Consider the following 11843-nt stretch of genomic DNA (forward strand, 5'->3'; position numbering starts at 1 on the left):
AGTATTTACTCCTTGTTACAGATCTATTTACACCACTCAGAAGCGATGGTGAAAAGATTACAAATTTATGGGAGTCCAAAGATGACTTTGCAACAGTTGTTGCAACAGTGTAAATATTCATTTGAAATTAAGCATTCATTTCAGATATGCCTTATCAGCCAGCCTTAAAGGCAAATGTAACAAAAGGCAAAATGCAACATATCAACAGCAAAGTGTGTGAAGAGCAGAACCCTTAGAAACTGGTATAGAAGTATTTCAAATGAATATGAAAACACCTGTTATTACTTCTGGTACTACCTGTAATTCCTAAGGTCAGGTACTAGGTAACCACATGTTAATCCATCAAGTTAGGCACTACCACAAATAAGTCAACATTTCCCTATTTTCATCTCCAGCAGGCTTTGGTTTTATCTTTTTCTCAAGCCAGGTCTAAAATTTGCATGAAGAGAGATTTCAGTGTCTGTCTGGCTATGCACTACTTCTGCAGGATCCCATTTCTCAGAGAACTGCATTACACAGAGGGGAAAGATGTGCCATAGGCTTGAGTGAGGCAAAATTAGAGAGATTTTACATGGCTTTAATATGGTATCAAGCAGTTTGACAGGTCTGCATGGTGAAATGGAGCAGGCTCTGACAGGTCCCACAGTGCAGGCTCTGGGAAAGCCCTTCTTCGATTGTTTCTGTGAGGTCAGTAATGGCAGTAAGCAATTATATTCTACAAAGCTGGAGAAACTGGGTCCTTAGATTCAAATTTATTCATTCTGATTTTGACTCCATAAAAATGATATCATCAGAGTTAGTATGGATAACAACAACAAATCAGTTCACTCCTGCAACTTGTACTAATTCACGTTGTTCAGTACACAAGGTTACTTAGGTAGTGATGTGTGTAGGTGAGTAGGAGCACATCTAGGAATGTGAAATATCTCTCGAAGGTATTTTCAGAGAGAAAAAAAATAACACCTAATTTACATAACTTTGGGTTTTTTCATTCATTATTCCAATGTGGGTTACTTAAACCCACTTTCAGTTTATTTTGCAGGAACTCTGTGCCTGTTTGTGATGCAACTTCTCCAGGACAGTGGAAAAACCCCGAAAGACTGGAGAGAAGGTATATTTGTGTATTCGTGCTTGTTAGTTGGGGTTTTCTTCCTCTTAATTAAACACATCCAAAGTTCAACTTGGAAGCCTATATACACAACCCTCATATCCAGTATGGATATTTAAATGAGAATTAAACATTCTTTCTAAATGTAGCAGCCAGGAAACTTACCATTAACAGCTTTTTCATAATTCTTCCCCAGATTTATTAAATTCCTCAGTCCAGGATTGAACTGTTCCATGACATTCTAGTGAAAGAAAACAACATTTGTGTTATAACCAAGGCAATTCCACAGTGGGTGTCAATACTCATCTCAGCGACCTGAGATGAGTCTAGTTTAAAGTTTCATATGTACAGCACACAACTGAGAAGTCCAAGGATGGATGAAAATTGGAAGATTTGAGGCACACAGGAAAACAAAGGATGGAAGGGAGAAGAAACTGAGCATTTAAGATCAACAAATGGGAAAAAAAAAGTTAAACTATTTCAACAGGGATCTGGCTGTTTATAATACAAAAGGATATCATGTGTGTGATCAAAGTTTGTACAAAACCATCTTTATGGTGGGTGATGTTGGAAAATCCTTTGTCCACTAATTGTTTTATAAATTCAGACAAGAACTTTCTGACAATGGTTCAAGATTTGAGTTCTAAATTTAAAAAAATTCTAGAAAAGAAAAGAAGAAAAATTTCATCAGATCTCTGATTCATATTCTTTGTGTTTTCTGTGTTACAGATGCATTAAGTGAAATTGGTTATTTTGGGGATTTTTTCTGCTTTTTTTGTTTGTTTGAAAATTGTACAAAGCCATGGTTCTTTCAGAAAGATAGTGAAAATGGTGACTTTAAATAGGAGGGGAAAATAAAAACCACTGCAGCTGCTTTCACTGTTAAATACAATTACTGGCTGAAACAACCAGAATCTGAAATCCAGCAGCTCCAGGCAGGACTGCTCTCATTCCTAGCAAATGCTACAACCTGCAGATTCTAGACCTCCTTTCCCCAGAATCTTCCTAACAAAACTATAGCTATGACATTACTCTCTGAAATTACACTGTCATGAAAAGAAGATCATGAGATACCTGTGGACACCGTTCTGTTATTCTTACTATTTTTATGGCAATACTTTTATGACACAAACTCACTACTGTTCACACAGCAGAGCTGTCAAGTTCAAGGAATTAAAAAAAGATCCTTTCTGTTTACAAGAAATACAAGACTCAAGACAAGTGAAATACTATCGAGCTTTTGTCTGTTGTACTACTAACAGAATGAAAATATTTATGTTTAGTACACAGGGGGACCCAAAAAGAACAGCAATTCCATCACATTGATCTGATTTTCAGGCAAGGTCACGCAGATAAAATTTTATTATTTTTTAAAGACAGCACTATACCTGAATTCTGCTCAACATAAAAAGTGAAGGATTAACTCCAATAATACTTTAACAGTCATATCAAGTAAAAATACAGTTATTTTAAAACTATATAAACTATTAGATTCCAATACTAGTATAGTATAAATTACATCAAAAGCAGCCACAGAACAATACCTGGCCTCACTGCCTTTGTGTACAAATTAAATGCAACTGGGATTGTTTTCTGGTCTGTCCCATTAAACTCTCACCCACCCAAATGCAATCACTGCAAACAAACCAGCTATTGTCCCCAGGCCCTTGATTTGTGTTAACTCACAAACCACATCCAGAAATCATTTGGGAAAGTGTGTTTCAGGTTGGGCCAACAATGCCAAGGGCTATTCTAACAACTTAACAGGATGGATATTCAGGCTCTGGTGTCTGGGAACATCCCTCCTCCTGCCCCAGCTTTTTAATTTGTTCCTGTCTGTGTTGCTGCTGTGCCTGTTGCTCTCCTCGTTGCTGAGGTACTCTGTGAGACACTTGTTCCAAGGAGCAAGTTGTTTCTTCCTATTCCAACTTTTTGCCATTTCTTCCCAGCTGTGTACTAAAGATGATGTCTGCTGACTTACACGGAGTCAGTGAATCACAAGGAAAAAAAAAAAAAAAGATGAATTAGGGGGTTGTTTCAGGATAGAGAGTCCTGTATTTTCAAGGATATGAGGAAAAAAAGATGTACCATAATGGTGTGCATCCATGGCAGGTAAGAATCCCAATGCCACCTTGAATTGCCATTCTATACTGAAAATAATCTTGGAAGATCCTGCCTCTGCTAACCCTGTTTCTCAAAACAAAAAATTACAGAGTAAAACCCCTTATTGCCACCTACCCCAAAATTCTAAGAATAACGTGATAATTATTGGCCTTGAGGCACTGATTTTTGGAATGACTGTATTAGGCATTCAGGGGTAAAGATTATGGTTTTCTTGTCATCCTCTAATGCAGATTTCAAGCAAAAAATCGTGATTGCACCTGTCAGTTGTTTTCATCCAAGAGGAAGTAAACAAACCCCAATAAAATTGCTCTCAACAGCTCCCCTCTCTGAAGCCAGGCCCCACAGCTCTTGTTTTTCACTAGAGCTCTTGATCCACAGCAGGTATTCATGAACAGCAGACACAGACCATGCTCTGGAGACACAGCAGGTCCACTGAACACAGGGAACTCAGAGGAAGAGCTCCAGGACATCACATCTGCTCAAGGTACACGTAAAGCTGCTGGGAAAGGTGAGGAAACTATTTACAGCCAGTGCCTGCAGCAGCTGGAAGGAGCACAACTAATGGATCTTTTCTCCATCAGCCCAGGCAGCCTCTGGAAGTGTTTCAGGCTTTGCACTGCCACAGTGGTTGATTGTTAGCAGAACCAGTCCCTGGACGTGAACGCCCAAGAAACGGCAAAAACCTTTGCAATGGAAATTCCCCTTTGGAGTCTGCTTGGTTTAGCAGAGTTTGGTTTATGGGTGTTAGCTGATCCTCACAGCACTGGGCAAGGCTCATCTCAATCAAAGGTTTGTGCTCGATAGAAAAACTTAACTCTCCCTGACCCCCCTGCCACGTCTCCAAGATGAACTGATGAAATAATTCTCAGATTATTTCCCTTTCATACATTAGGAAAAAAGCGTAATATGTGATCTTTTTCCTTTCTACTGAAGACTAGATTCTCAAAGCAAACAAAAAACCTGGCCATGCTTCTAGTGGTCGTTCTATACAGTTAACCACAGGTAACCACGGGCTGTCTTTGAAGTCCAGGAAGTTCAGGAAGAAGTATCTAGAGCACTTTATCAAAAAGGGAAGCTGTCACAGGCAACTCCCTCTTCAGAATGAGCTATAGATTTGATATTGTCAAGGCATTTCAGAGCAATTAAAATTATTGTTGTATTCTATTCAGCTTCAGAAGTTATAGGGGACAAGAGCAACTCAAATCAATTTGTACAGCTACTTTTTCTTACCACATCTTACAGCTTTATAGCTTCTCTTACTTGTAGTCTAAGGACAAGGTTGCAAAAATGAGTGGAATGAACACCAGTGCAAAATTTCAAGTCATACAATAAAGCCATATCTCAAAACTTCTCAAAAAGGAGGACAGAGGAACCAAGAAAAAATTCTGATCAGGAAAACAATCTAAAATTGTCAAAAGTCTCAGAAAATAACAGTATTTTTATCTGCCTTGGTGTACAAGGACATGGAAATAAAACCTTTGTCTTAATCCAAATAAACATCACAAAGTGAGAAAGAGCTTGGGAGAGATAAAGAGGTTCACAACACATTATTTGCCTGTACAGTGAGGCACACAAACAGGGCCTCCTAATTGTCAATCGTGTGTCCTATATTCTAGTGACACACTACCTCTCATGAACAGAATAATTAACGAGAAGAGGAGGCACATGATCAGATCCTACAGCTTTCTATTATTTAGAATGAATGGAAATAAAGGGAAACATTTTCAAAACAGGCAACTGGAAACATCTTTTATGCAGAGACCTTTAGAGTTGGCAAAAGCGACCTTCCAAGGAAAAAAGCATAAGAGAAACCTATTCTGGTCATTTGAGTCATTAAATCCTCAGAATCTGTTGTAGGAGTTGCTGTGTTCCTTTCACCACATGAAACCAGTGTGAGTTATCCAGCTGGGTAGCATGGAGCTGGCTGGAGAGGAAGAAACCCTGAATTTCCACTTGTTGTGTGTGGGTATTACATCTTCCACAGTTCCTGATAGTCGTATAAACAACGCTAATCTTCAAAACAAATGACAGCCATTGTAAAAGTGCCTTCCTGTAAATGCTCAGCTTTGCTTTTTACTTAAAGACACACCTCACTGAACAATAGCTCAGCAGGTATGAACACAACTAAACAATGCATAGACTCCCTGCAGTTTCAAGTTTACATCCTGCAGGCACTCTTGCAAGAGTGAATAACAACGCATTTGGGTAGAATTCTGAAATTATAAAACCACCAGAGAAAAGTAGATCTTGATTTCTAGCATCACTCCTATTAGTTACCACCACTGTAGCTATTCATAGCTAAGATTTGTATAGCTACTAGTGATTTAGTTTAAATTATTTCTCAATCTGAAAATGAGTAAATTTTTTAAAAAAGTCTTTAGTGTTGCCACACTATGTCGGAGACACGCCTTGAGAAGATTCAAAAAGGAAATAATACTGTGCTGTACTGAACCTGAAGCATTTTGTACATTAGTGCATTTCATCTCCTGCTTTAGCTTCTGAAATCCATAGTACAGTTTTCAGAAGGGCACAGTTGAGCCCTCAACACACTCATGTTAAGATATCTCATTTGTAAGTTAGCTTAATATTATTTTAAAACAGGTTTAACAGAATGGAAAAGAATAAATCAAGATGCCAGTGTTTATTCAAAAAGACTAATTCTTATGACTAATTATTAGTCGTCTTGATGGAAAACTTCTTGTTTAAGAGAAACATCATTAGTACATCATCCATCGGTGTGTTTCTAATACAACTTTTCCAGGTTATGAACACATGCCCAAGGATAGACCTCAAGCCGGCATAACTCTAAATAAGGGCAGAGGAGAAAATTTGTACTAAGGAAGAACTGGATTTTATAAACTCACAAACTCCCAAAGGCTCCTCTTCCCCGGAGTTAGATTTGTACTGCAGGAATGCAAAGCGACAGCCTCACTGCAGTATGAGCTGGGACCATAGGTGAATCTGAATTTTGATACATAAGTCCAGTAGTTTAATATAATTGTGAGTCTTTTTAAAATACAGAAACATGGAATGTGGGACTTTAAACTGAATTTATCAGATATATTTCTGTGATAAAACAATATAGCCTACCAAAGTAATTCTCAATGCCTCTGGGGAGAACAAACGGGTTTCTTGCGGGAGGAAGGTGTTTTGGTTTTTTTTAAATTATGCTTTGGTTGATAATCAAAATTCACTTGGATACAGAGAAACGCATCTTTTAAATCCAAGATTAGCAACACCAATCATGCCATTATCAAGAGCTCCAGAAACCTCCCACCATGGGAACACTCTGTGAGCTGCTTGCCCAGCCCTTGGCCCATCCAGGCAGAAGGACAGGTCTGTACCTCAGCACTTTCCTGTTTTGTCCCCTTTCCCCTGCACTCTGTGTATCTCAGCCGGATGCCAAGCAGTTTTCCCCCATTTACAGCAGAAAACCTGTACAGGCTGCAGGGACACAACAGCACACGACAACCTTCCTGGGTGACCAAGTGACCATCTGTGCATGAGGGTGGCCCACAGTGTTCCCCCACATCGTCCCCACGTCCCTGCCAGGGCAGGGCAGTGTCATACCAGGGAACCTCTCAGCAGTTCCTTGGCAAAAGGGAGGCTGTGGCCCTCTTTAGTCATAGGCTCCCACACCCTTGGGCTTCATTGTGCACGTGCCATTCCCATCATGCGCTAAAGTGATTCTTCAGGTCTTACATAAAGGGTAAATGTCAGCCCTGATTTTTGTGTGTGCACACACAGTTGTGAATTGTGCTGTTTATTCAGTCAGGTTAGCTAAAAAACATTGAGGTATTCACTTTCTGGTCTGGATGCCAACAGAAAGGAAGAACAAGATAAAAATAAAACGGCATTACTCAGCCACCTGATGACTTCTGTAAATATATTTTGAAGCTTTGTATAACACAGGTTACCATGTATATAATAAATCCAATGGATTAGCACTGTAAGAAAGAAAAATAAAAAAATTACACAACAACACCCCCTCCCCCCAAAATAGCAGGCCAGCAAGGTATTCAATTTAATTTTCTATTATTTTTCCAGGTCACCCAAAACTTGATTCTTTTTGAGAACTCTAAAGCCTGTATTTGGTCCTGCAGCACAGATGCCATCACAGCACTACACTGAATTGGTTTCCCCAGACCAAGCCTTTCTTCTTACAGGTAGGAGAAGCACAAAACACTGCTCTGGATTCTACCCATCCCAGCACGATGTTTGTGTGCACTGCTGGGATGGCACAGGCAAGAGCAGAAGTGCCATGGGCACTGCTGAACAAAAGAGAGCACACTCTCCACGCAGGCCAGAGCACAGCACAAAGAGGTGTTCATTTGTTTTAGATGGGGGAGCTGTGATTACAGTCCCAGCCAGTGCTGAATACACAGGCTCCTGCTCTCTGCCCCGAAAGGGTAACCAACTGTTTTCAAGATTTCGACTTTGATGTAGAAATAACTGCTTTAAAGTGGACCCTGAATCCATTCTCTATCTGAAGCAGCCTTTCTACCTTATCTGGATAAAGTTTCAATTTTTAATGAGGGCAGGGCAGGAGGGTTTCCAGGCCTGTGAGTATGAGCTATGTGATGCAACATGCCAGACCTCTCAAAATACCTACAGAGGAGACATTTCATCACACTGTCAACATTAACTTTGTATTACTCTGTGTTTTTGCTGGTTATTTCAATCTTTAGATCTCTTTGAATTAGTCTAGGAAACAAAACTAAAGGGTAAACTTTCCCAGGAAATAAGAATTGAGTAACAGGGAAGGTTTTCCTATTTAGTGGTCACTCCTTTTAAAGCCTATTTTAAATTATATCCATTAAAACACACAGGAGATCTTCTTCCCTCTCCTCTGTAAAACTGTTATGACTGCATTCTGGAAGTCAACAGACAGAGTAGAGCATTCCTTTGTTGGCACAGCCCTGAACAGTCAACTTCCCAGGTTTCTCCTCTGTGAGCCTGTATTTACAGGGTGCACTTCTGAGAGGGGAATTTATGTTTGCTTATGGCCTTGCCGCAAACGTAACTGATACCAAAAAGCACCAGACTATTTACGATTATCTGCTCTGGTTCTAGAGGACAAAATTTATAGCCGGATAATCTCATTTTTTTTCAGTAGTTTTGCATTAATTTGATATCTAAGTCCAAAGAAAGTAAACAATAAATACAACATGGCCCCAATATAACTGGGGGTATAAGACGGGGGTAAAGTTGACTTAAGTGTGTCAAAGAACAACAAAAGTAACAGCAAAATTTACTCCTAGTAAATGTTTTTGAAAACTTTTAAATGATGATGACAACATCTTCAGAAATATGAAAACATTTGATAATAAACCAGAAAAATTTAGTAAATAGTGAAATAGAACAATCCATCAGAAAGCTTTCCTTAGGGCTCAAACCTGCAAGTGCAGTGCAGCTGTAAGTTAAATTTGCAAATGGATTCAATCATGCAAATGTGAGTGCTTTCTCTGGTACAACAGACTGTACAGAATGAGGATTACAGATCCAACTATGGATTACTTCACTACCCAACCAAAAGTATGATTCTCAAGGGAATTTTTCCCAATTAGAATTGCTGTGTTTTGGAAGGACTGTGTTTATAAGGAAAAAGTGTTCAGAACAAGTGTCTGGTGTCCATAAGCAAAATATTTTTAATTCTACAAATAATGAAGCATTTTGGAAAGTTTTAAAGCCTCCTAACATGAACTGAACTACCCGCAGCGGTCAGTGCTTTGAGGCAGTGCTAGGGTGCACCATCATAAATCTGATTATCAGCTCGGGACGCTGGCAAGCAAATTAATTCAGCGTTAAGCCATTTTTAGGCTCTGGCCCGTATGAAGAAACGGTTCAAGCAGAAGACCACAACCACCAGGATCTCCAAACCACCTTATCACCAAAACACACCGAGGGAATGAGGGCTGGCTGTTGAACCGAGCCTGCTGGAGAGGCAGAAACCGGTCTGGAAGCCGCCTTGTCCCGGGGGTGCCGCGGCCGTGCCCGCCCGGGGGCTGCGGCGGAGCCCCGGCCGCGGGGACGGGGAGCGGCCGGACACAGCGGGGCGGGTGGGATCACTCCCGGAGAGGGGAACGGGGACAGGGGAAAAAAAGGAAAAGAAAAAAAGAACAAAGAAAAGAAGAAAAAAAAGAAAAGAGAAGGGAAAAAAAAAAAAAAAAGAGAAAAGTTTGCTGCGTTTCCGCGTGAGGAGCCGCGGCTGCCCCGCGGCCCCCGGTGCCGGGCCAAAGGTGGCCGCGGGCAGCCCCTCCCCGTTCCGCACTCACTTTGTACGTGTTCTCCGTCAGCTTGTTCACCTCCTCGGGGTCCCGGGACATGGTGCCGGCGGGGAGAGCTCGGTCCTGCGGAGCGCCCCGGCCCCAGCCCAGCGCCGCAGCCTCGGCTCCCGGTGCCGCGAACAAACTGTCAAAAACTTGCGGAACCAGCCGGGCAGCGCCGCCGGGGCGGGCCCTGCGCCGCGGCTCCCGACGCGGCAGGACTGGCTCGGCGGGCGGGGAGGGCCGGGCCGGGCCGGGCCGGGCTGGGCTGGGCTCGCATCACCGCACTCGGCTCGGCGGGCACGGCAGGGCGGGGCGGGCACGGCCGGGCGGGGCGGCCGGAGCGCACGGACCGCCCCTCTCTACCTGAGCCGCCGCCTGCTCCCGAGCGCCGCCTCCATCCTCCGGCCTCCTCCTCCCCGCTTCCTTCTATGGGAGCTCCTGCCCCGCTGCCAAAGCCCAGCCCAGCCCGGCTGGGAAGTCCTGTGGAAGTTCTTTCAAGAGGCCGCTCTGCTGTGCGTGCCCCACGAAGTCGCGGGTAAACTTCTTCTCCCAGCAATTAAGTGAGGGTTCTGTAGAAATTAATTAGTCAGAATGAATTAGCGTAGCCCTGGCGACGGTAGTGCGGTGCGGGGTGGTCGCCCTGCTTCCTTCCACAGCAGCCCAACGTGAGGGAGAGCGGGGAGGAGAGACCCTCTCAGGAATGGACAAAAATGTCTTTCTCCCCAGTCCTGGTCTAGAGCACTGCCCGAGCTTCCTGCTACACGGGGAAGTTTTCTATTTGTTTTAAATACACACCCATAAAACAGTGCCCCCAGTCATCTTTCCTCTGTGAACTGACTTACAAGGCCTTCATGGAGAGGGGTGGTGAGGAAGGCTGTGGGAAGCTGTAAATTTTTGTGGACCATAAATTGTCCAGAGATTGTGAGAATAAAGTATGCCAGCTGGAATATCTTTCTGATAAAGTAATACCGGCACTATCTGGAAGGGCTTTGTGAGAATTTCATAACCTTGGGTATTTATAACTAGGTTATGGTGCCGGGTATCGGGCGTGTGAGGTGTAATCACCATCCTTACACATTGGCTGTCCTCTTGGTCGTTGTCTTTCCCTCTGTTTCCCTCACTTTATTGCAGCAATAAAAAACTGGACTTGGATCAGAATCCTAGATACTGGACTCTGGTGAGGGAGGAGGTTGTTACCCGGTTTTGAGAGCCACAAAAATGTTTTCGTTTGAGCACAAGGAGATGTGCCTTTAGAATTACAGTTTGCCATCTGAGGAAAAAGTGGGCGCTTAAGGTGTTACCTTCAATGCAGCTACAATGCAGGGCAGAAAGGGGGTTTTATGAGACTTTGTACTCTCAGCTGAGGTCTTTACAGACTTCTGGTATGCATGGTATTAATTGCTATTCAGTTTAATTTATAATGTTGTCCTATGGGCATAATGGATTGTTTGGGGCCCAAGTCTACAATTTATGTTCCTGCTAAGCAGTGTTTGCTCATACAAACGGTCCTCTCAAATGTGATGTGGCTGCTTGCCTGAGTATGGCATGAAGAGTCACAAGTCACACTGTTTGTTTCCAAGTCTTTTGTCTGCAGAGTTTGCTACAGCTCTGAAAACAGACTGGGTACTATTAACTTTTGTTTTACCATATGCCAGTGCCTGAAAAGGATGTTACTCCCTAATGGACTGGTGTTCAAATTTGAGCGAGCAGGTACCCAAAGGAAGATGCAGAAAAGGACTCTTCCTTCCCTGATTCCTGCTAAAGGAGCTGGGAGTGTAGCGTAGAGCAGGGAATGTTCTGTTCCTGTTAGGGGCAGAGCATTTCTCTTTCCTCTGAACACTGTGAAGCTCTAGGAGCTCACCTAGGACTCAGGGTATTTGTTTCCAGTTGGCTTGCTAAGTTCAGTCATAGTAAATTACAAAGTGAGTGTTAATGGAGTATGCATATCAGAGACAATATGGATAATTTATGTAGGCAGACGTGTTTAAATTGTTACGACACTTAACACACTTCGTGGGAATACTCAGCATTTCAAAACATTTGTAAAGGTCTTTCTTTTTAAAGCAGATGTAAATATTTTAAACTTCTACTGAATTTCCTACTGTGTGACCTTTGGTCTTTGGTATGACCTTTGGTGTTAGTTTCTGTAGTCTTCATGTGTATACATTTTTTAGAGTTTTTATGTAATCTTTTTTGTGTTTTTAGTGCTGTTGGTTATTTTAAAAAAAAGGAAAATAAAGATGGAAATAAATAATACAGTTGTAAAGCTATGGAGAAAAGAAAAAGGAACTTAAAAAATAAACAGTCTTCAAAGAATACCTAAGCGAGAAATGAAGCTAGGA

The 11843-nt window shown here is 42.1% G+C and overlaps 1 protein-coding gene across 2 annotated transcripts in view; it reads right to left on the reverse strand.

Annotated features, from left to right (window-relative positions):
* Positions 1–9725, reverse strand: part of BAIAP2L1 (BAR/IMD domain containing adaptor protein 2 like 1) — a 35606-nt gene extending 25881 nt beyond the window's left edge. Inside the window, exons 1-2 of one of the 2 annotated variants that reach the window (XM_048320671.1) lie at positions 9508–9725; positions 1274–1349 (exon numbers count right to left, since the gene is read on the reverse strand). In XM_048320671.1, coding sequence (XP_048176628.1) covers positions 1274–1349; positions 9508–9558 — 127 coding nt within the window. In that variant the 5' untranslated portion in view covers positions 9559–9725. The remainder of the gene's footprint in view (positions 1–1273; positions 1350–9507) is intronic. The other variant, XM_048320670.1, reaches the window with a different exon arrangement.
* Between the last annotated feature and the right edge of the window lie 2118 nt (positions 9726–11843).

The sequence above is a fragment of the Corvus hawaiiensis genome, chromosome 16 (genome assembly GCF_020740725.1).
Source record: "Corvus hawaiiensis isolate bCorHaw1 chromosome 16, bCorHaw1.pri.cur, whole genome shotgun sequence".
In the NCBI taxonomy this organism is placed as follows: domain Eukaryota; kingdom Metazoa; phylum Chordata; class Aves; order Passeriformes; family Corvidae; genus Corvus; species Corvus hawaiiensis.